The 25994-nt window shown below is 37.4% G+C and overlaps 1 protein-coding gene across 1 annotated transcript; it reads left to right on the top strand.

The window, feature by feature from the left end:
- The first annotated feature begins 294 nt into the window (after positions 1-294).
- On the top strand, positions 295-25994 carry LOC108345279 (probable 3-hydroxyisobutyryl-CoA hydrolase 3). Its single transcript, XM_017583868.2, has 14 exons — positions 295-372; positions 535-615; positions 22595-22663; positions 22749-22812; positions 22957-23036; positions 23133-23216; positions 23472-23556; positions 23631-23716; positions 24091-24212; positions 24301-24361; positions 24452-24550; positions 25033-25134; positions 25586-25627; positions 25732-25994. The coding sequence occupies exons 1-14, from the start codon at positions 334-336 to the stop codon at positions 25861-25863; spliced, it is 1146 nt and encodes a 381-aa protein (XP_017439357.1). The 5' UTR covers positions 295-333; the 3' UTR covers positions 25864-25994.

Below are 25994 nucleotides of genomic sequence, written 5' to 3'. Positions count from 1 at the left end.
TTAATTTTTTAATTATTAAATAATTTTTTTAAATAAATAATTTTAATTCATGCAAAAACTATTTTATATTATTTTTAATTTAATAATTTTTATTTATTATATGAGTGAAAGAAACCACAAACATTTTTTTAAATACAATAACTTTCACCACACTTAGGAGTGACACCGGTGAGTTGATAGGACATTGTGAACAGTTCCTTTTCCTATCAAAACCTTATCCTTAGGGACTGAAAATATAAATTTATGTATATATCTTAAGGTTTATAAATATAGCTGCGTTGATCTTAACTTTTGTGCTACCTTTCCAAAACTCTTATTGAAAATTTAATATCAATGGCTCCCAGAGTCAATTTTGACAGGGAACAAAACCAGGTTTTTTCTTCTTATTCTATTCAAAATCCTTTTTATTTTTATAGTAATGTCGCTTCAACATGATCAACCTTCAAATTTATGTTGTACTTTTATATTAAATTTTATATCATTTATCAGACTAAGTTGTCTCTTCTATTCTTGCATGATCAACCTTCTTTATAGGTACTTTTCTCAGGAAGTTCTTCTGTGAAGTTAGTTATACTAAACAGACCTCGGAAGTTGAACAGCCTTAACCATGAAATGGTAAGTTCATAAAGCTAATTCTTCGAAGTCTTAAATTTATCAAATTTAAAGTTATAGGAAGGTTTTATTGAAACTAGAAGCAGCAGAAGTTAAGGAAGAGTTTACTCTTAGCAGAAATGAAGAAAGATAACTCGACTGTGTATTATTACAGTGACGTATGGTTTATATACAAACACACAGTACAATAACAGAAATAACAGAAGTTGTTTTATTACACGTAAAAATAAAACTTGAATTATATCTATTACTCTCCCTTAATTCAAGTCAGCAAGAGACAACTTCAATCTCCTTTCGCATAGCTTAAAATTTGTCTAATGCTAGGGCCTTAGTGAATAAATCTACTCATTGCTCTGCTGTTCTGCAGTAAATTAGCTCAATATTTCTCTTATTCACCATATCCTTTAAGAAGTGATACTTCACTTCTATAGGTTTGTTTCTCCCATGACTTATCGGATTTTTGGCTAGATTTATAGTAGACGTATTGTCCATTTTCAATTTCACCGGATTCTCCATTACCATCTTTAATTCAGCAAGCAACTCCTTGAGCCAAATTACTTGGCAAGCAACATAACTCCCTGCAATATACTCCACTTTGCAGCTCGATAGTGCAACAACTGACTGCTTTTTAGAGGACCATGAGATTGGTGTTCTATTCACGAAATAGATATATTCTGAGGTGCTTTTCCTCTCCACAGTATCACCCCCGTAATCTGAATCACAAAATCCTGTGATTTCTAGATCGCTCTCCTGACTCCCATAAGGAAACAATATTCCATAGTTTCATGTGCCTTTGATATATCGCAGGATACGTTTAGCAGAGTTCATATGACTCTTCTTAGGTTGGCACATAAACCTACTAACCAGACCTACACAAAATGCCAAGTCTGGTCTGCTATTACACAGAAACCGCAAGGATCCCACAATCTGCTTGAATCTCGTTTCATTCACCTCCTCTTCAACTTCATCTTTTCTCAACTTCACATTCATTTCCAAAGGACTTCTGGCAGCATTGCATTGCTGCATCTTAAACCTTTCCAGCAGCTCCTTTATGTATTTCCGCTGATGCATAACAATTCCTCTTGCTGAACGAGTGAACTCCATTCCCAGGAAATAGCTTAGTTCTCCTAGGTCTGTCATCTCAAAATCGTTTTTCATCATCTCCTTAAACTCGTCTATATCTTCCAACCTCGATCCTGTCACCAGAAGATCATCGACATACAAACAAACAATTATCAAGCTACCCTCTGAACTCTTCTTCACGTAGACTCCATGTTCCACTATGCATTTCTCAAACCCGTGAAGACTCAAGGACGATTAATCTTCTTATTCCAGGCCCTGGGTGTCTGTCTTAGACCATAAAGCGCTTTCTACAGTTTGAACACCTTCTCCTCCTTATCTCTCTCTCTGAAACCAGGAGGTTGTTGAACGTAGACCTCTTCTTCTAGCGTCCCGTGCAAAAATGCAAATTTAAAATCCAACTGAAAGATCGGTCATCTTCTTGCACATGCAATCGCAACAACCAAACGTATGGTTTCAAGCCTCGCTACAGGTGCGAACACTTCGTCAAAGTCGACTCCTTTTCTCTACAGAAAGCCTTTGGCCACGAGTCGCGCTTTGTATTTGGACACGGTACCATCTGGGTTTAGCTTCTTCTTGAACACCCACTTAACACTAATGCTTCGCTTTCCAGGTGAAAGGTCTACTAGCTTCCACGTGTTGTTTTTCTCGATTAAACGGAGCTCCTCTATCATGGCATTTCTCCACAGTGATTGCTTCAACGCGTCATCCATATCTATAGGCTCTGCTCCAGCCATCAGAGCTATGTGAATCAAACTTCCTTCTTCATCAATCGCTGCATCAGAATATACTTCAAAATCAGAGAATCTAGATGGCTTCACCGTTTGTCTCGTTGATCTTTGAGATGCAACCTCTAACTCAATGTTACTGTTAGGAATGAACTCAGCCCTTTCCTGCTCGAGATCATCAGTAATTGTTGAAAGGGTCGCACCTCCCACAAAAGTTGATTGCATAAAAGAATGCAGTATAGTGCTAGGAAGTACCTCCTAGGTCGTCTCTCAAGGACCAATTGTGGTTCAGGTAATAGGTCGAACACATTAGGGGGGGTTTGAAAAGGTTTTGCAAAAGTTAAAGAACTTAATAAAGACACAGATGCAAACAAACTAATTTAAGCTAGCATGGTTATTAAACTAGGACTATTAAAAGCCTTAGATAACATTCAAACATCAAACACTGTTACAAACTGATTAACAAACACAGTTAAAAATAATTAAATGCAACACTAACTCAAACACATAAACTCAACCTATTAATTAAATTAATTAAAAACCAAAGAAACCAACAAGCCTAATTTAATCCTAACAAATTACTTGTCATAATGGCAATTAACAAATGAATTTAAAAGTCCAATTGGCCAAAGAAAGAACACATGGCCGTGAGTCATCATGCACCCAAGTCAAACTTCAATTTCACCTTAAATAAGCCACAAAATGTGTTGACTTCTTCTCCCATGTGCACCATTTTTCAAGAAATTAAGCATGTGCCTTCCACACTCTCCAAGACCGTCCCCTCTCTCCTTCCATGCAGCAAAGAAATGATTTTATACACCAAAGCACACAATTTACGTGAACCACCAAGTGGAAATGCCAAAGAATGCTTCAAAGACCAATGTGCAAATGGAAGATACCATGGGTGCTCCTACCAATGTGCCAAGTAAGCTAAATCAAATGAAAACAAACTCTAAAAACCTCCATTTCTCATTGCAATTCACGGCTGGAACAAGCAAAGGCCAAATCTCAAAGTGGAAACATTCCTTGGGTCAAAACAAGCATCTTTTGTGTTGGTCCAAAAGTGGTAAAAATTAAATGAAGCAATTTCCTCTCTCCTACAAACTCCAAACGGTTTTTCTTCAAGAATTATGCATCCAAAAGCTTTCTTCCACTCTTCCATACAGAGAACAACTTCAAGAAACCAAAGTTAAAGTTGCAAATGAACACAAGAACAATAAACCCAAACTTCTACTCATCAACCCATCTTTAACACTACCATTTCTTCAAGTTTCTTTGCAAAAACGAAAATAATACTTAGACCATTAATTCCAGTTCTGTCCAGCCTCCATAACATCACCAACTTCTGATCCCAACCTTGTCTCAAGCATCAAAACCGAAAAATGCAAGAAAAGAGTTAAACCCACAACACCCACACATCATCTTAAGCTCTCTTCAACCTAAAACTACATAGAACTTCATTTTTATCATCCAACCATATAGAATGAGATAAAAACCGAGAGGAACAGCAGCAAAGGGAGAGGAAAACGAAATATAAAGTTACTCAAACCCAACATCCACCATGGAAATGCAAAGACAAGCTCCAAAACTCAAACTTCAAGCATCAAGAACAAGCAAATGGAAGTGGAAATGAATAGTTTTTCACCACCAATAAGCTAAGACAACCAAGAGTAAATTAAGAGAAGATGAAAATCTGCATCTTGCTTATTGAAATGGCCAAAAATGAGACACCCAAGTCAAGCTCTCCATAAGAGTGTTCATACAAGAAACCCTAAGAGAGAAAAGCTCAAAAACGTCAAAAAAATGAAGTGTGTAAGAGTCTTTTTGTGTGGTTGGCTAAGGCTCTCTAAAATGCCGAGAGTTTCTCCTCCAAATGGGGTCCATAATCAATTAAAAACCCTAATCAAAAAGGCACATGTCCTACAAATGGGTCTTTTTACAAAATTGCCCCTAAAAGGGTCCAAAACACCTAATTCTAATTAAGGGCTTCTAGAAAACGAAATTACAATTTTAATTAGAATCTAAATGACTAAATGTTGAGCCTTTGAGTGTGTCACGCCATATCCCAATGCTCTAGATGATGTTTCCACAACTTTCCTGCAACCAGAAATGCACTTAATCAGCTCAGAAAACCCAAATTAACACAATTACGAATTTCCGACCAAATTAAGAAGAATTCAGAAAACGGGGAAATAATAGACAATTAAACATAATTCCTTGGTTTATTTAAGTGCAATAAACTAAATATAATTCAAGAAATAACGACTCATCAGTAATCCCACACACCAGCGTCTTCTTCGGACTTGCATGCATGTGATCCCAATCCCAGGATTCCTTCTCCAGCACAATCACGTCTCTACTGATGATCATCTTTTGTTTCATCGGATCATATAACTTGTGTGCCCCAGTAGCATGATACCCCACGAACACCATCGGCTCGCTCTTATCTTCCAACTTGGTTCGCTTCTGATCCGCGATATGAACGAAAGCTAGTGAACCAAAGACTTTTAAGTGCTTTACGGATGGCTTTGCTCCTGTCCAAACTTCCAATGGAACTCTTCCTTCAATGCACTTAGTGGGACACCTGTTGAGTAGATAAATGTTGAGACTTTGGCAAGTGTACCAAATCGTTCTAAGTAATAAAACCGGTAAGACCGGATATCGTTTCCCAAGAGACTCGTGTCACCAAACAATCGTATAATTTCCAACTAACTTAGACTAAAGAATGCTTCATAATTTGTGTTTTTGTGCAATTAAAGTAAACATGAAACATAATTGATAAAAGTGATCTTAGATACTCAAACACTTGGAAATGAAAAAATTAGAAATGATATGGAATGGAATTGTTGGGGGTATGATTTCACCTACTTCACTCTCATGTATAGAAAATCACTTCCTCTTCATTAATATGCCAATGTCAATCTACTAAAGTACTCAAACCCAATCCCTTGGTAGAGAGAGCCTAGACTTCCTTATTAAGCTTCAATCCCTTGGAAGACCTAACAATTATTTCCGCATTAAGAATTGAGATCTAAGACAACCAAAGGTCCTAGTTCTATCCCTAGATACTATTTCCTTTAGGTGTTTAATCCAAGTCCAGATTTACTCAACATTTCCCAATATCAAGCAAACCCTAAAATCATGTAATGGGTAGCAACTTCACAACAAGCATTAAGAAAAGGAATTAAACACTAACAATCAATGAAAGAGGCATATATTCATTCAAAACATAGTAGTTTACATAAGAGTTCAGTGGCTACATCAATCCCCCAACAATAATGAAACTAACTCTCCATGAATGGAGAGCTCAAGCTTACAACAATGGTGGAAATGGAAGAAGGAAGAAGACCCAAGGGTGAAGAAGGACTGTTCCCACAGCTCCTAGCTCGCGTCCAAGAGCTCCAATTGAGAGAAATCGTGTTTGGGCAGCCAAAGATCCAAACCCCTTCGCGTTTTAGGGTTAAATAGACACTGTCTGCCACATCAGTAAAAATCGCGCCCAGCGCCCTCTCTGTCTCGCGCCCGGGCGCGAGACTCTCTGGAAAGTCACGCCCGGGCGCCCAATTCTCACGCCCGGGCGTGAAACTCTCTGGAAAAGCTGAAAGTGGACGAGCATCCTGAAAGTGGACGAGCGTCCACTTCTCGCTGCCGAGCGTTCACTGAGCGCCTTAGAGGAGCGTCCTCTTCTCGCTGGGCGAGCGTCCGCTGAGAGTATTCTCTGGACGAGCGTCCTTTCTGGACGAGCGTCCTCGCTGGACGAGCGTCCACTCCTTGCTGGGTGATAGTTCTCTCGGGCATCCACAAGGCGAGCGTCCTCTCGTGAGTCCACACCAGACGAGTGTCCAATTCTCTCTGAGCGAGCGTTCTCTCATGCGTGCACATTGGACGAGCGTCCACTTTTCTCTGAGCGAGCGTCCTCGGGCGTCCACACTGGACGAGCGTTCGTGCGCTGGGCGACGAGCGTCCGCTCGCTTGGTGACGAGCGTTTCTGCATGTGTGCTTGTTCCTTATGGTTGGTTCAGCCCTATACATTGTTGGAGACTCTTCCAAACTCATTATTAGCTACAAAATAAGGGATTATCGAAGAAAGTACATCAAAGTAGCCCAAAACACAATTATTCAGAAAACAAGACAAAAGAGGAGGATTAAGCAAGTTATAAGTTATAAAGGAGTTGATTTTGCTACTAAAATGATGCTTAGATAATGGTAAAAATTAGCATTATCAAATACCCCCAAACTTAGAACCTTGCTTGTCCTCAAGCAAAAGGTATATGTCTTTAACACAACACAATTTTCCAAAGCACAACCGAATTCACAATACTTGCTTAACTTGAAACAACTGGAAATGTGTAACAAATTAGTCTTCCACTGTGGTGCTCACAATACATTGAATCAATCAAATGCCACAGTTTATAAGAGATCAACAATCATGGCAGAATGCTTTACTGAATTATGTAGAACCAATCCTCACTCAAGATAGTGTTTCACTTTAATGCTCTGGTGTATAAGGATGTGTATCTCTCACTGTACTATCACAATATCACACACATCAACTTTGCCTTTCGTTTCAACCAAATTAAACACATTCACAAGCAAGTTAGCATCACAAGGACTTTGATTGGCTTGTATTGTGGTTGGGCTAAGAAAGAAACATGGTTTTTCTGGATGACAAAGCACCTTGAGCTTAAGAGATAAAACAATTTACTTCATGATATAACATTAGTCTCTCTCTTTGCTTCACAATTGGATAAACCACTTCTCAACTTATTTCCCAATTCTTTTTCAATGAATTTATTTTTCTTCCTCTTCTTCTTCTTTCTTCTTTTTCCTTACTTTTCTATTTTTCTCAATACACCCATACTGAACAAACTCCCCCAAACTTAAACCATTCTCCTGTAGTACAAATGATTGCTCTATTAAGCTCAAGGTAGGGAAATCAAGGAATTTTCAATAGACTTGAGGTTCAAAGAGGGAAGACATCTTTCATTAAGGTTGAAGGGGTTAGTATTGGCTTATTTGGCTCAGAACATGTAAAAGAGGTAGAAGAGTAAGATGACCTTGATCATGTCCAACAAGCAAGCAAATGATTCAATTCAGAGAAACTCAGGCAAAGTCAATTGTGATCTAACATGATAGCATTTACAAGAAAAATATAAGGCACAACATCTCACAAGGTTAACTCAAGGTTCCACAACATCATGAAGCAACTGCCATAATTATTCATCGCAATTAAACATAGAGCATTCTCATAATTTTCATGAATAAAGCAACCACAATTTGAACTAACTTGAACCATCTCAAGAATCATTTCATATTCAAGCATAAATATCATGGTTCAGCACAGTCTACCAAGCCAGATAACTTAAACATCTTCACACAAACTAAAAAGGACAAAATGTTCATTCAATCCTAAACTAAGAACTAAATTTCAACACATTTTAAAAGTGAGACTAGAAAGCACTACAATAGAAATACAAATAAAAGGTCATGTTAAAAGTAGAGAAGCTTCCCGCTCAATCTCATGAAGTGCTGTCATCACTCTCTTCAGAATCATCATCCTCTTCTTCTTGCTCATCTTCATCAGTATCATCATCAGCTGCTACTCCACCTCCCCCAATAGAATGAGACTGGTCTCCAGGCCAAGCAACATACTCATCAAACTCAGCAGCGGACATCATGTTCAGCGTAGGCATGGCATTGGTAAGTTCACGAAGCATCCGAGAAGTGGCAAGCTGGCCCCTATGAAGGGATGTCAGATAGGGAAGTAAGTCGAACTGAGTCTCAGTAGGTGGTCGAGCACGATGGCGTGCTGGTAGTGGTGGAGGTGGTGCAACCGGACCATCATCATCAGGAATGCAATACTGCATATAGAAAGAAAAGTCAATAGTTTTACGTGGTCGTTCAAAAGGTGGGGTGGAGACATCAACCCCTGCCAGTTGACATAGGTGAGTAACAAGAGAGGGATGTCCAAGGGGAGCTTTAGGACCCGCTGTATGGGCACACTGATGTATTTCTTTTGAAATGAGACTGCCCAAATTGATTGTCTTTCTGGTAAGGATGCAAGACAGTGTGAGAGATCGACTCACAGTAAGATCAGAAACATGAGAGCAAGGAAAGATGTTGGAGAGCATAAGCATCATCCACAGCTTGCTCAAAGGTGTCAAGTCAGATCTCCTAATGTGCACAGGTTGTCCTTGTCTATTGCATCTAAATGTACCCCCTGGACGACAAATTGCCCTCTCAATAGCTTGATAATCAACAACCTCTTCTAGCAAATGGGCGTACTGACACAAAGTGTCTCCCCCGTTCCATTCAGTTTCAAGGAAGGAGTTAATGGTATCATCATCATAAGGGATTCTCTTTCCCCTGACATAACTCATGAAAGGAATATCACTCTCTGAAAAGATTCGTGCATTAGCGTAAAACTCCTTTACTATGGCTATGGTTGCCGGTTCAGGGTAGGTTCCAAGAATGTTCCATCTCCTTCTGCTAAACTCCTCCAAGAAGTCGAGGACTTCTCCAGGTTTTAAATTGACAGTGCGTTCCATGAGCAGCCTTCTATTTTGGATCGATGTAAAGTGTTTCTCATGTTGCTTAGTCAAAAACGTATTGGAGTAGAACTTTTCTTTCCTCTTTTGAGCTCTTGAAGATTGCCCAGCAGTCATCTTGATACGTTTGGTGCCTGATGCAGAAGCCATATTGCAAAAAAAAAATAAACACGATGAAAGGGGTTGTTCATGATTAGTGTGGGAAAATATTTTTGAACAAGAACTCAGCACATCACCATTAGTGTGACCTCATATAACTGGGAAGAACATAGAGAATAGATGGCTTTGAAAGCCCAACTTAAACAAATCCAGAGTGCAAAGCAAAAACAAATCAGAAAGCTGCCCTGCAACGTCAGCGTTGGGCTGCACGGGTCTTGCACAGCTGAGCGGCACCGAACAATGGTTGTTCAAGCCTTGGTGCGTGACAGTGAACTTGGCATTGACAAATCAACACACAACCAGTGATTCATGAAGAGCTAGCTTATCAAAAACATGAAACAACTAAGGATACCCACAAGCTCTGTTGTTACTAGATCAAAATGCCTAAAGGGAAAAAGGGAGTTGTCTTGCAACGTCACCGCTGGGCTGCACGGGTCTTGCGTAGCTGAGCGGTACTGGGCAGAGGGCTTGAATTGCCCTGTGAATGTGTTGGAGCGTGATCAATCACGAAAAATGAACTATAGCAGCAACCAACATGAACACATAATGAACCCTATTCTATGCAATTGCAATCAACAACATTAATCATACATTGGGTCATTAAGTTCTCTAGTTCATGAAATTTTAAAAATATGCAAACAAGTTAGAGAATGAGTATCAACAATGAAATCAACCTCGTTGCACAAGATGGAATGAATAGCAAAAGCAAAAATCCAGAGGTTGGAACAAGCTATGTCCGTGGTGGAAGCACTCTCAAATGGGGTGTGGTGATGGGTTGAAAGTGGGGAAGGAAATGGGAACAATCAATGGGAAGGAGTAAATGAGTGTGTGAAATGTGAGTGGAAAGTGGAGAGATTATGGTGGAAGATGAGAAAAGGTGAGAGTAGGGGAAGGTTTGGAGGTTTAAACGGTGATGGGTTTGAGAGAGAAAGGAAAAAATTAGAGAAATTAGGGTTGGAAAGAGAAGAATAATGAGGTGAGTCAAAAATGGGGCTGGTTTTTAACCATCAGGCCATGTCGCTGGCGCTGGGCTGCACATTTTAGTGCAGCTGAGCGCCATATCAGAAAATGAGAAAAGTGGCCTCTGCTGGTATGGCGCGCAGGTGCCGCGCAGGTGCCGCTGAGCGGCGGTCAGACAGCTTGTGATTTTGCAGCATTTTGGCTTCTAAACCTTGGATTTTGGATAAATGTCATGCATTCAAACATACTCAACTAAATGCTCATGTTTCTCCTTATTGAGAAAACCAAGAATGCACCCTTGAAGACAATCAATTGACCCAATCTAAAACATGAATGCAATAGGCAGTACACATAACCACACAATTCAAAATCAGATTTTTACACCCACAACACACTTAACCGATTCAAAACACATAATTTCACAATAAATCACAGTATATCTATCAAAACAATTCATAATTACACTTTCACAACAGAACTCAACAATAACATCAATGCAACTAGTCACACCCTACTACTCCGAATCATCATCACATTTTCCAAAACAACCAAATTGCACTTAAAACATAACAATCCAAATTCAAACAATCATAACACACTCCAATAACAAAATCACACATAAGAAGAGTTAGAAAGCTGGGTTGCCTCCCAGTAAGCGCTTGTTTAACGTCATTAACTTGACAAATGAAGCACTTAAGTTTGGTTTTTGATGTTGGTGTGCTTCTTCCTTTCATGACACCAACATGTTCTAAGCAGCTTTCTTGTCACCAACTTGACTCTTCTTGAATATGGAGCCTCGATTTCGAGAACTCCATTTGCTTTGATAGTCTTAATAACCCAGACCCTACTCTTGAGCTTAACTGGTTTGCCAGGTTTGGGTTCATCACTTTCCACAATAGAGCCTTGGTGAACTATTTCATCTTCCCTATCTTCTTCCTCTTCCTTCACTTTTGGGGAGAAACAATTAAGGCTCTTCTTGACCAACTTGGCAGCTTGCCCTGTTAGACTAGTCACTGATAAAAGTTCATCTGTGGCTTTAAGACTAGCCTGTTTTTCTCGACTTTGTTGCTCAGGTTCGAAGACATTGAACGTTATCTCTCTATCTTGGTCCTTTAATTTCAATATTCCCTCTTCCATATGAATGACAACCTTAGCTGTCTTCATGAAGGGTCTTCCAAGAATGAGTGGTATTTCTGCATCTTCCTCCATGTCCATCACTACAAAGTCCATCGGGAATTGAAGCTTATCAATTTTTATTATCACATCTTCAACTACACCAAATGGATATTTGATATATCTATCCGCCAATTGAAGCATCATTCTTGTTGGCTTGGCTTCAAGACCACCAATCTTTTTAAGCATAGAGAGAGGCATCAGGTTGATGCTAGCCCCTAAATCAATAAGAGCCTTCCCTATATCATGGTCTCCAATGGTGCACGGGATGGTGAAACTCCCCGGATCTTTAAATTTTGGAGGGAGAGTCTTCTGCATGATGGCACTACAATTTCCCTGCACTTCAATTGTTTCCTCATCTAAATACCTCTTTTTCTTGTTGAGGATTTGCTTCATGTACTTTGTATAAGCAGGAATTTGTTGCAGTGCTTCGGTCAAGGGTATTTTGATCTCAAGCTGGTTGAATATTTGCTTGAACCGATCCAAATGTTTCTCTTTTTCTCTATTGGAAAGATTTTTCGGATAAGGAAGATGTTTCAAAATTTCCTTCTCTTTTTGCTTTTTCTCTTTTTCTTTTCCTTTATTTTCTTCTTCTGCCCCAACAATCTCTTGATCAATTTCCTTTTGTGCTTGAATCTCATCTTTATTGCTTCTCTTTTCTTTATTTGGCAGTTGTTTCTTGTAATCAACCCCAACCTCTTTTCCACTTCTTGTTGTAATGACATTACATTCCTCCTTAGGGTTAACTTCAGTGTTGGCCACAAATTTCTTTTCAGGTTTCTCCTCGAGCTTCTTAGCAAGTTGACCCACTTGTATCTCCAGATTTCTAATGGAAGCTTCAGTGCTCTTGTGGTTGGAGATGGACACTTGCATAAATTGCTTAAGAGTGTCCTCTAACTTTGAGGTCCTGTCAGATAAGGAGGGATGTGGTTGATATTGTTGTTGAGGTGGTATGTTTGATGGCCCAGCTTGTCCTTGGCCCATGCTTGGGTGAGGTCTCCATCCTTGGTTGTAGTTACCTTGGCGGTCTTGATTACCCATATAATTCACCTCTTGGAAATTGGCTTGCATGGCACACTGACCATTTATATGATCTCCACCACATAGCTCACAACCTTGATGTTGAGCTTGAGAGAGCTTGTTCATGAGAGCTTCGAGTTGTTGAGTCATTATTTTGTTTTGAGCTAACAAGGCGTCCTGAGATTGTAGTTCAAGAACACCTTTTGATTGTAGTTGAGCCCTTTCATTCTGCAATTCATTGTCATTAGCAGCCATATTCTCTATCAGCTCATGTGCTTCTTCAGGTGTCTTCCATCTGATGTTTCCCCCAGTTGAGGCATCCAACATTAATTTGGTTTGGGATTTAAGGCCTCCCAAAAACATATTCAGGACGGTAGGCTCATCAAACCCATGAGTGGGCGTCTTTCGTAGTAAGCCCTTGAACCTATCCCATGCTTGGCTCAAAGTTTCACTACCATCTTGCTGAAAAGATGAGATTTCCTGCTTTCCTTTATTAACTTTTGACTACGGGAAGTATTTGTTGAGGAACTTAGCAACCACGTCCTCCCATGCCGTGAAGCTATTCTTAGGAAAAGAATTCAACCACACCTTGGCGTTTCCTCCCAACGAGAATAGAAACAGGCTCAGCCTTATAGCTTCATCAGGAACATCATGAATCTTCACAGTATTACATATCTCAAGGAAGGTGGCCAAATGATTGTATGGATTCTCATGAGAAAGGCCATGGAACTGATTGTTCTGCACCAAATGGATGAGAGTAGGCTTCATCTCCATGTTGGCAGCATTAACTCTTGGCCTAGCAATGCTGTTGAAGTGAAGAGGCCCTGAGAATGTAGAATAGTCCTCCAAGGTGCGTCTAGCTTGGCCATCACCATGACCATTTGGATTGACGGCCATATCTTCTCCTTCCTGATCAAAAACAGGTATGAATGGTTGCTCAGGAATCTCAGGAATGAGAGAAGTTTCTCTAGCAGCCCTGTTTTGCCTTCTCCTTCTACTGTTGTTTCTACGGGCAGTTTTCTCAACTTCAGGGTCTAAAAGGAGAGGTTCAGATGATGTTGTGCTCCTAGTACGGATTGTGCCCTGCATACACTAGAGACAACAATACTAGAGCACCAAGTTATCCAAAAATAAAAGAAAACAAAAAAATTATTCACAGTAAAAAGAATATAAGAATAAAGCCTAAGTTGGTTAGAAACACACAAAAGTATAGTATTAACACCGAGTCCCCGGAAGCGGCGCCAAAAACTTGTTGAGACTTTGGCAAGTGTACCAAATCGTTCTAAGTAATAAAACCGGTAAGACCGGATATCGTTTCCCAAGAGACTCGTGTCACCAAACAATCGTATAATTTCCAACTAACTTAGACTAAAGAATGCTTCATAATTTGTGTTTTTGTGCAATTAAAGTAAACATGAAACATAATTGATAAAAGTGATCTTAGATACTCAAACACATGGAAATGGAAAGATTAGAAATGATATGGAATGGAATTGTTGGGGGTATGATTTCACCTACTTCACTCTTATGTATAGAAAATCACTTCCTCTTCATTAATATGCCAATGTCAATCTACTAAAGTACTCAAACCCAATCCCTTGGTAGAGAGAGCCTAGACTTCCTTATTAAGCTCCAATCCCTTGGAAGACCTAACAATTATTTCCGCATTAAGAATTGAGATCTAAGACAACCAAAGGTCCTAGTTCTATCCCTAGATACTATTTCCTTTAGGTGTTTAATCCAAGTCCAGATTTACTCAACATTTCTCAATATCAAGCAAACCCTAAAATCATGTAATGGTGTTAAACTCTTTGGCAAGTGCACCAAATCGTTCAAGTAATAAACCGTGGTAAGACCAGGTATCGTTTTCCCAAGAGACTCGTAATACTAGAAAATTGTGCGATTAACAACTCATCTAGACTCAAGAACAACTCATCATTTAAGAATATATGCAAAAAGATAAATTCACAAGTAATTACAAGGTTGGACTTTGGTATTGAAGGCACTTGGAAATGGAAAAGACTAGAAATGGTATGAAATGACATTGTTAAGGTTAGTTTTCACCAATGCACTCTTGTGTATATCCCTAGATACTATTTCCTTTAGGTGTTTAATCCAAGTCCAGATTTACTCAACATTTTCCAATATCAAACAAACCCTAAAATCATGTAATGGGTAGCAACTTCACAACAAGCATTAAGAAAAGGAATTAAACACTAACAATCAATGAAAGAGGCATATATTCATTCAAAACATAGTAGTTTACATAAGAGTTCAGTGGCTACATCAATCCCCCAACAATAATGAAACTAACTCTCCATGAATGGAGAGCTTAAGCTTACAACAATGGTGGAAATGGAAGAAGGAAGAAGACCCAAGGGTGAAGAAGGACTGTTCCCACAGCTCCTAGCTCGCGTCCAAGAGCTCCAATTGAGAGAAATCGTGTTTGGGCAGCCAAAGATCCAAACCCCTTCGCGTTTTAGGGTTAAATAGACACTGTCTGCCACATCAGTAAAAATCGCGCCCAGCGCCCTCTCTGTCTCGCGCCCGGGCGCGAGACTCTCTGGAAAGTCACGCCCGGGCGCCCAATTCTCACGCCCGGGCGTGAAACTCTCTGGAAAAGCTGAAAGTGGACGAGCATCCTGAAAGTGGACGAGCGTCCACTTCTCGCTGCCGAGCGTTCACTGAGCGCCTTAGAGGAGCGTCCTCTTCTCGCTGGGCGAGCGTCCGCTGAGAGTATTCTCTGGACGAGCGTCCTTTCTGGACGAGCGTCCTCGCTGGACGAGCGTCCACTCCTTGCTGGGTGATAGTTCTCTCGGGCATCCACAGGGCGAGCGTCCTCTTCTCGCTGGACGAGCGTCCTCTCGTGAGTCCACACCAGACGAGTGTCCAATTCTCTCTGAGCGAGCGTTCTCTCATGCGTGCACATTGGACGAGCGTCCACTTTTCTCTGAGCGAGCGTCCTCGGGCGTCCACACTGGACGAGCGTTCGTGCGCTGGGCGATGAGCGTCCGCTCGCTTGGTGACGAGCGTTTCTGCATGTGTGCTTGTTCCTTATGGTTGGTTCAGCCCTATACATTGTTGGAGACTCTTCCAAACTCATTATTAGCTACAAAATAAGGGATTATCGAAGAAAGTACATCAAAGTAGCCCGAAACACAATTATTCAGAAAACAAGACAAAAGAGGAGGATTAAGCAAGTTATAAGTTATAAAGGAGTTGATTTTGCTACTAAAATGATGCTTAGATAATGGTAAAAATTAGCATTATCAATAAACAGCTGCCGAAACAGCCTCGGCTCAAAGATTTCGTGGCAAATTATTCTCCTTGAGAAGGCATCTGGCCATATTCATGATAGTGCGGTTCCTTCTCTCCACCAAGCCATTATGCTAAGGCGTATATGGTGCAGTAACCTCATGCGTTATACCTTTGGTCTGACAGAAGTCTTCAAACGCGTGTGAAGTAAATTCCCCTCCACCATCAGTTTTGAAAAACTTCAGAGTCTTCCCACTCTCTCTTTCAACGCAGGCTATGTACCTCTTAAACACCTCCAATGCTACACGTTTTGTCTTGATCACATATACCCAAATCATCCTGTTGAACTCATCCACGAAAGCAACGAAATATTTGTTTCCTGCCAACGATGGTACCTCAAGCGGACCGTAAATATCTGAGTGCACTACATCCAGACACTTTTTCGATCTCATCGTTATCTTTGATCGAAAGCATTTCCTTGGTTGCTTGCCTACTAGACAAGATTTGCATGCATCTAGTGGTAGAGAAATGCATGGCATACCTAACACCATGGTATTTTCTTCGAGTTTCTGCAGATCTCTGAAATTTAAGTGGCCGAAATGCAAATGCCACATCCAGCTCTCTTCATTCTTCACAACAGACAAACACTGCAAGTTCTCCACTGCATCAAGACATATCTGAAACATCCTATTCTTCGAAATCTTGCTGGTCAAGATTGTCCTTCTGTTTCTGTCATACAACTCAATTTGATCATGATTTCCCATGATCACTGTATATCCCCTCTCAACCAGTTGTCCGATGCTTAGAAGGTTGCATTTCATATTGGGTACAAACAGCACGCTATAGATAATCGCCTATGCACCATTCTTCCTGATGATGATCACATCACCTATGCCATCCACGATTAGTGTGTTGTCGTCTGCGAAGTTGACTTTGCTTTTCTTTGTGCCATCAAAATTCACCAGCCATCCTCTATTGCACGTCATGTGATTTGAGCAACCTGAATCTAGATACCAGTTCTTGTTCACTAGTTTCACACATTTAGTAGTTGTCATAACCATTAAGGTTAGTAGTTCTGTATCCGATTCTTCCTGCGTAATGCGAGCCTCTTTCTCCTTGCTTGGAAACTTCTTTTGCTTCCCTTTTCCTTAGAAACACTCAGATGCAAAATGCCCAAGTTTATGACAATTGAAACACTCGATGTTTCTTTTATCTCTCTTCTTTGAGCTCTTCTTGAAGTGTTTCTTCTCTGATGAATCAGATCTTTCATCTGGTTCATTTGTATCTGCACTGCTACTTTCTTTCCTCCACTGCTACTTTCTTTCCTCCACTTTCCTTTTCCCCACTTCTTAAACTTCTTTTTCTCTTCGTTCCTGACATGCTTCACCTTCAACGCTTGCTCGTCATGCTTGGCAGGATTTCTTTCCAACAATCGCATTTCATGTGCCTCTGAAGAACTTTGCAGTTCTTCTATCTTCAACGTCTCAAGACCTCTGGATTCCTCTATCGCAACAACATTGTAGTCAAACCGTTGAGGTAAAGATCGCATTATCTTTTCTACTATCATTAAGTCGCTGATAAACTCTCCGCAGCTCTTCATTTGATTAGTAAGTGTCAAAACCTTGTTAAAATACTCACTAACCTTATCATTTTCCTCCATCTGAAGAAGCTCATATTGTCTCCTTAACGTTTGAAGTCTAACTTTCTTTATTTTCTCCCCACCAGCATGATAGCGCACCAGGATTGTCCAAGTTTCTCTCGCCGTAGCCGCACTTTGTATTTTCTCAAAGTGCATATCATCCACGCATTGGTGGATAATGAACAAGGCTTTGTCATCTTTCTTCTTAAACTCGGCGTTCTTCTCCTCCGTGTCATCACCATGATCAACCTCACACCCCATTCCTTCCACAACAGTACTAATGCCTTGATAACGAAACAAAACTTTCATCTGTACATTCCACCTATTCCAATTGCTTGTGAGAACAGGGAAACTTGCAGCAGGGATATCCGCCATGACACCTTTTCTTCCTCGCCCAAGAACGATCTTCTTGCTTCTCCTCAAACACTTCAACCACCCTTCTCAACCACCGCCCCGTGAAAGATGAATCAAAACGTGCACGCCCCAGGTTTCTGCATCCTGACTCTAGATACCACTATTGAAACTAGAAGCAGCAGAAGTTAAGGAAGAGTTTTACTCTTAAAGAGAAGTAACAAAGACCGTAAAATGAAGAAAGATAACTCGACTGTGTATTATTACAATGACGTATGATTTATATACAAACACACAATACAATAACAGAAATAACAGAAGTTGTTTTATTACACGTAAAAGTAAAACTTGAATTATATCTATTAGGTTTGACGTAACTGATAGCTGGAAGGATGGTGGATAATTCTCAATAAAGATGAAAGTCCTAAACTTTATATATATATATATATATATATATATATATATATATATATATATATATATATATATATATATATATATATATATATATATATATATATATATATATATATATATATATATATATATATATATATATATTATAGTAACAATAAAAAATAGGTTTAATTGCTTACTTGTATCTGTATTTTAAGATTTTCTTTTTCTATTTAATAAAAGTAGAAGAGAGAAAAGAAAAAATACATATTTTATAGTCACTGTCACCATGTAGTTAATTTCCTTTATGACAATTTAATCCAAGAAACGTGATTCATACAATTTATACTATTTTAAGACAAAATATAAACACTTTTAAAAGTAGGTACTAAACAGAAAAAAAAAATTCTAAATATAGATCAAGTAAGAAATTAAGCCTAAAAAATAAATAAAAATATTACTGTATTTATTACTTTAGACAATAGCTACAAAATGTGATATGTAAAAAAAGGTGTGACTTATACTTTAAGAAACACTTTGGTAACGATTTTCTAGACATAAAGGATATGGTCATAGGCTTAAGCCTAGATTATATGCTAGCATACTAAGAACATTTGAGTGTTTTATCCTTTTACAAACTATAAGATTTGTGAATTTACGTATAAAGATTAAATATGTGACTTTTCAAAAGTGGGACTGGATTTTGATAACATGTCAAAAATTAAATCTTAAGGATTTTTCACTACAGTGCAATTTTAAACAAATAAATCATGAAAATGTACAAATTTTAAAAAGTTATTATGCATATGATAAATCAAGCTTGGATAATGTGAAAAAGTTATACAAGTATAACACGACAAACTTGAAATCATACACGACTTTATTTATTCTTTTACTTTTTTATTTAAATTTGAATTGAACTTGTACGAGAATGACACAAATTTAGTGTAATATAAAAATAATTGAAGGCGTAACACCTATCCACGACTTTAGTTCACATAAAATTACATTGAAATCATGTTAATAATATATGACTTCAATTCAGATCAATTTTATTGAAGTTGTGCCAACTCGAACACACTTCAGTTAAAATCATATTATATTTAACTCCTAAATGACTTCAATTCAAAATACAAATAACAAAACGAAAAAAGTAGTACAAAGTCATCAAAAGTTTATTTAAAAAAATTGAAGTCGTATCATTCATGTAAATTTTTTGTCTTAATTTCGTAGATAATGAATAAGTTACTAATGAACGTACATTTTCATAGATAAAATTACCTACAAGCTTATTGTCTATGAAATAGGCTTTGTAGGTATCATCAAATTACCTTCAAAATTTTTCATTACTTACAAATTTTTGACGTACATAATAACTATATTTTTTTAGTAATTGTTTTACAACGAAATTGTGTAATACAACCACAACTTATCCACATATGTTGCAAAAAATTTAAATTGGTTTATTTATGTAATTTTTTTAAAATTACATTATATTGCTATAAAAAATTGAATTTCAAGACTAATTCAATCTTAAAAAATAATTTTTTATAGATAAAATTACCAATGATTTTATTACCTACAAAATAAACTTAGTAGATAATTCATAAATAACATCAAATTACTGACCAAAATTTCTCACCACCTATATATTATGTTGTAGATAATAACCATATTTTTTATAGTAATTCTTTTTTTAATGAAGTTGTGTCATACAAACACAAGTCACTAGTACAGGAAAACGATACGACACCGGTTAATTTCACTGATAGGCATCGGTTTTTGAACCGAGGCATATTCAGGCGAGGCAAAAAGTGATAACCCTTATGCCTCGGTTCTAAACCGGGTTATTTTTTCGGTCTCTACGGCCTCGGTTAGAACCTAAACCGAGGTAGTAGGATTTTTTTTTCATTCTATTTTCAAACCCCAGAATACCCCAGAATCCCATATCCCAGATTGAAAACGTTAAAAACGTTACAAATGAAAGAAGTCAGATAACAAAATTCATTCGTTCAGTGACGCCAAACTTGATTCATTCATTCTATTTTCTTCCCATTACAGTTCAAAAATCTAAAACAATCAAGAATTTCATAACATAATCAAAAAAGACACAATATTACAACATAATGTCAAAATTCTCTCTACAGATGCAATGCAGTAGAATTACATTCTCAGAAGCAATATTACAGCAGAAGAAACTCAGAGATGGATGAAACAGAAAGTCAGAGAAGCCAAATTTTTTCCTCTTCGCACATGGTGAAACAGAAAGACAAGTTTCTCTATTCTTCCCCCAGCGGCGTGGCCCGCCGTCCCTCCACCTCCTGCCCCGCCACCCCGACGAAGCCTTCACCGGCTTCTGTCCCGCATGCCTCTGCAAACAAGGTTTTAATCGGTGGAATCGAAGGGAAATGGTGAAAAGGAGAAGAAACCCTAACGGAGGGTTTAGATCTATGAATGTTTGAGGGCAGAAGGCTTACCGTGACGATGAACGGCGACTTGCGGCAAGGGATGAACGCGGCTTGCGGCGTGCCCTGAGGTTGGGGTTTGGTGGAGAAGAGAAACTGGAGGCGAGAGGCCGAGAGGGGTGAGGGCGAGAGGGCGAGAGGGGAGAGGGCGAGAGGGCGAGAGGGGAGAGGGCGAGAGGGCGAGAGGGGGAGAGGCGAGAGGGCGAGAGGGCGAGAGGGCGAGAGGCGAGAGGCGAGAGGCGAGAGGCGAGAGGCGAGAGGCGAGAGGCGAGAGGCGAGAGGCGAGAGGGCGAGAGGGCGAGAAGCGAGAGGCGAGAGGCGAGAGGCGAGAGGCGAGAGGGGGAGAGGGAAGAGGGCGAGAGGGAAGAGGGCGAGAGGGTGAGAGGGCAGAGGCAGAGGGCGAGAGTGCAGAGTGCGAGAGAGAAATTCGTGTTTTAACCTAGGGTATTGCCTCGGTTAAATTTAAACCGGTGTCTAATTTCAGAATATTACCTCGGTCAAATTTAAACCGGTGCCTAAAGCCTTTCAGTCACAGGGAATTACCTCGGTTCGTCTTTTACTCGAGACAGTAAAATTTATATGCATCGGTTAATATACAACCGAGGCATATAACTACTCAATATTTATGAAAATACCACCGCATTTTTATATGTTTCGGTTTTAGTAAAACCGAGGTATATATGGCGCGTTAAAAAGCGCTTTTTTTACTAGTGAGTTATCCATATATACTTAAGGAAATTTTAAATTGGTTTATTTTAGTAATTTTTTTTTAATGATAAAAGATTAAACATTAAAACTAATTCAATCTTGAAAAATATTTTTCATAGATAAAATTACCTACAAATTTAATACCTACTAAATAGAATTTCTAAATAACATCAAATTACCTACAATATTTTTTTTATTATCTACTGATGTAGATAATTACCATATTTCATGTAGTGATTTTTTTAAAATGAAGTTGTCTTATACAAACATACTTATTCATATATTTAAAAAAGTTAAAATTGATTGATTTATGTAATTTTTTTAAAATTACATCATAGGGATAAAAAATATTGAATTTGAAGACTAATTCAATCCTAAAAATTAATTTATAAAATAAAAGTTAAATCTACTTATAATAGTAAAGTATTCTTGTTCCTGTTGAACGTAAACCTGAGTTCAAAAAGACTTGGTTGAAATAGAGACTATTGTTTATTATAGAAAATGTATTTTCTTAAATAGTATCGAGAAATGTACCTCTTCTGACGTGTCTTCCTTACTTGTGAGCATATGGATTGTTGAAGCCGCTCGTTTGCCTTCCGTCTGGACCGCTCATTTGCCTTTCAGTATGGACTACTCGGTTGCCTTTCAGTATGGACTGGAGGGGGAGATACCTGCAAAAGGTGCTCCGACGCCCAAGTTAGGCGTGTAATTGAAGAGCTTTGGCTCTTAATTGAATACGTAGTGAATGATTATCACTTTTTGAGCATTTGAGAGTATGAGTTGATTGTGAGTAGAATGTAAGTAGAATGTAGTGGAGTCTTAGTTGAATGTTTCATAAGCCAAATAAAAACAACCTTACCTAGAGATATGGTTAGTTACTCAGCTTTATCAATATATTAACCGCTTATCAATATCTTTAATCAAATCTCCAATCAGATATTCTTGATTATTCCTTTGATTATAATAACTTAAACTTAATCAGATCTTCAATCAGATATTTTATCTTCTGCTGGACCCTTGGCCCAATAATTTAAACGCCGACCCAAAAACTATTCGAACTGGTTGACTTTAGTTAATGCAGTGGATGGTGGTCTGGTTGACCATTGTTGTGGTGGTGACCGAATGGTTAACAATTAATAACCATTCGGTATACGCTATATCCGATACAGACATAAATAATGATTTCCTTACCTTCATCCCATATACTGGTTTAAGTAGTTGTTCCATGGCTATTTGTGGCTCACAAAATCGTATCCTTTCCCCTACCTGTGCTTTGTAGTTTAATCCTGAGAAGGTTAATAAACACTGAAGAACAAAATTACAAAGTGATGAAATATCGAAAATGAAAGGGGCTTTTTGCACTCAAACGTATTTCAACAATGTTCCCTTTTCAGAGCCACACAGTTTTGCAATAACATACAAATACAAAAAAAGAAGAGAAAAGAAACACAGTTTTATGTTGTAGGAGAATGACAGTATATGGCTTTTGTTGTTTTGCAGATAGTTCAAATAAAAAGGAATTTAGGGTTGTATGAGAATGACCCTTCAGTCAAACTTGTGATATTAAAGGTAAAGAAGGAGAGGAAGATTAATAAAATTCTTGTTTGGGTTTATTCCATAAGTAGTTTATCATTTCATTTTTTGTGTTAATTAGGGTAATGGAAAAGCTTTTTGTGCTGGTGGTGATATAGAATCAGCGCTTACATGTTCAATAACAGGTAGAACTTGTCCAACACCAAAATTCCCTTACACTGCATGATATCAAAAATTCCAACACTAACTTTCAATTTCCTCGTTAATGGATTTACTATTAGGATTTCTGTTATAACATATTTTGTTCGTTATTTCGGTTGCTAAACCAGGGCACTGGACCTATGCTGCTAGCTTTTACAAGAAACAACTTACTTTGAACCATTTGATAGCAACCTATAAAAAGCCTATGGTAAGTTGGTTAAGTCTCAAACCATGTATTTATTCTTCCATATCTCATGTTTTTATCATCCATTTGAATGGTTTTGTATCAACGGTTGCAAGTTAGGTCTCTTTGATCAATGGAGTAATGATAGGAGGAGGAGCAGGTCTATCTATGCATATGAGGTTCAGGGTTGTGACTGAAAAAGCTGTATGCATATCTTCCTCTCTCCCCAAAATTAGATTTAGAACACCAAATCAAAACTATTTCAATTATCCAAATAATTTGTAACTAAATATTTGTTTATTCCTTTTTCCTTTAACATGTTACATTTTTTATCAGGTAAAATTCATGTAATGTTGGTTTATTTCTGATTTGATAAGGCTTAACAATGAAAAAAGGTATATTTATGTCCCTCCTTGTGATCTACTAAATCATTTACTTTCCATGATCGATTATTTGTAGGTTTTTGCAATGCCAGAGGCATCTATAGGACTTTCTCCAGATGTAGGAGCCAGTTACTTCCTTTCTAGACTTCCTGGCTATTTTGGTAAGCTGCATAAATGTGTAACAATATTTTCATGTTTGTTTTTTTTTGCATTGATATTAATTTGCAATATGCAGGGGAATATCTAGGGTTGAGTGGAGCACGTTTGGGTGGAACAGAAATAGTAGCATGTGGTTTAGCCACACACTTTGTGCCTTCAATGGTAGAATTTATATTCTGCATGCTATGGGAACATTTTGTTCATTTAGAAAAAAAACAACATATATCACCTTCATTAAGTTAAAAACTGGTGTAATTTATTCTTGGAAATTCCATTTGAGATAAAGCCAAATTATAATATATAAGTGAGGTGCAAATCTCATCTTCCAAATCGATTTTATGCGATTGAATTAGGTTTAAAAACTCATTTTCTATAATATATATATATATATATATATATATATATATTACATTTAGCTTAACTAATGTGATATTTCCATAAACTAGTACTGATGTAATCTACTGTTACACTGTGATTTTATGTTGAATGTTTAAGAAACACAATCCAAAATTCGTTTTTTTTTCTTCTTGCAATAGAAGCTGAAGCCATTGGAAAATGGTTTACAAGTTGTTAATTCTCCAAATGTTTCAACAATCACTGCACTACTACAAAAGTTCACAGACAAACCAAATGTGGAAGAAGACAGTCCTCTTAGGAGGTAAATCAGAAAAATTATGGTTGTTGTCTTGAGATTTTGTGTTTTATGAGAATTGACACATTAATATTCTTGTCATAAAATAAAAAAGATTAGAGACTATAAACAAATGTTTCTCGAAAGGGACGGTGGAAGAAATAATTCAATCCTTGGTAAGTATTTAGATATGTACATTTTGTATTCATTATATATTGAAGAATAAGTATATAACATTTTGACTCGTATATGTTCATAATTTATAGGAACTTGAATTAGAAAATGGAGCTGAAGAATGGATAAAAAATGCATTAAACTACATGCATACGTCTTGTCCTACTAGCCTCAAGATATTTCTAAAATCAGTAAGTATAGTAGAGAAAAAAAGATTCAATTATACATATATCCCATTATTGATTAATTTTAGCTTTGACATAATTATTTGTTTGTCCTTTTTTAATTAATGATGTTTTCTAATATTAATAAATGTTACTACTTTTACTCTTTTTATGGGAATCTTTTTTGAAAAACTTACTTTACGTCCATTTTTAAAAGATCACACTAAGTTTTCTATCACATAATTGTTTTATTTGTAAATGGATATATTAAGTAGAAAGATGTTAAAGGAGTTAGGCCTCAATATACTTAAGGAAAATTATCTAATATATTTAATTAAGTTAATTATAAAAGTTTAATTCTTTTGAATTGCTTGGATGACTCCTATTTCATTCACATTTCACACCAATTAAAGATAAAAATCGAAATTATAGTAACTGAATTCAATGTTGTACAAATAAATATATGTCTAAATATTTACTAATTTAAACAATGATTTGATGCATTTCAGATCAGGAAAGGAAGGGTAGAAAACCTTGATCAATGCCTTTATAGAGATTATAACATTTTCTGTCACTTGGCAAGAAAAAGTTTTGGCATCGATTTATATGAGGTAAATATTTTAGCAATAAAGTTCCTCCTTCAAATATATATACATATATATAAATTTCATTGAATATTTTTTTTCCTACTCTATCTTTTTCCTTTTTGCTAATCCTTACGGTATGATAATTTGAATGCATTTTTTTTCATTTGGCTTTTCATTATTATTATTATTTACTCATTTTTCTCCTTACAAAAAAAATATTAATAATGCATTAATGAAGAAATTAATTTTAAGGACATTAATATATTAATACATTTTTTTTAATATTTTCACACAACATACGATATTTTTTCATTTAATTTAAAATACATCAATACACTAACAAATAAACAAGGAATCGGTAAAAAAAGTGACACGTGTTATGTGTCAAAATATTGTAAGAAATATATGTCAAATATTTTTTTTCTAATTTTATATGACTAACAATCCCTCCCTTGTTTACTAAAATCGTGCCTAGGGTTCAAGAGTAAAGATGTTTGATAAAGGTGATATACCCAAGGTAAGAGATAATATATTATTATGTTCTGGTTCTGTGGATATATTAGGGTAAATATATTTTTTTAAAAGCTCATTGATTTTGGTGTTTTGTGATATGTTTATCAGTGGAAGCCTTCAAAAATAGAGCTGGTTAGTGAAGAAATGGTGGATCAATACTTTGGCAATGTGAATGATGAAGAATGGGAATGTCTAAGATTTCCTGATAGATCCAATTCCCAGATTCAAAGCAGATTGTAGATTAAGGTTGAGGCTAATCTTAATAAGTGGTTAATTTAACAATAATTAATCAAGTGAAAAAAAATTGTCTTTTACAAGATTAGTCTTTTATCCTTAATATAAGATTACAGAAATATTCCCTGCATTTCTTT

This window comes from Vigna angularis, chromosome 8, assembly GCF_016808095.1.
Source record: "Vigna angularis cultivar LongXiaoDou No.4 chromosome 8, ASM1680809v1, whole genome shotgun sequence".
Classification (NCBI taxonomy): Eukaryota; Viridiplantae; Streptophyta; class Magnoliopsida; order Fabales; family Fabaceae; genus Vigna; species Vigna angularis.
This window is presented reverse-complemented; position numbering and strand designations above follow the sequence as displayed.

What these genes read in the sequence shown, in the direction of transcription:
- LOC108345279 (XM_017583868.2), top strand. Translation starts at nt 334, where the DNA reads ATGGCTCCCAGAGTCAATTTTGACAGGGAACAAAACCAG. An exon ending in CACACTTTGTGCCTTCAATG is followed by an intron (nt 23,717 to 24,090) that starts GTAGAATTTATA and finishes TTCTTGCAATAG; the next exon opens with AAGCTGAAGCCATTGGAAAA. An exon ending in ATAAAGGTGATATACCCAAG is followed by an intron (nt 25,628 to 25,731) that starts GTAAGAGATAAT and finishes TATGTTTATCAG; the next exon opens with TGGAAGCCTTCAAAAATAGA.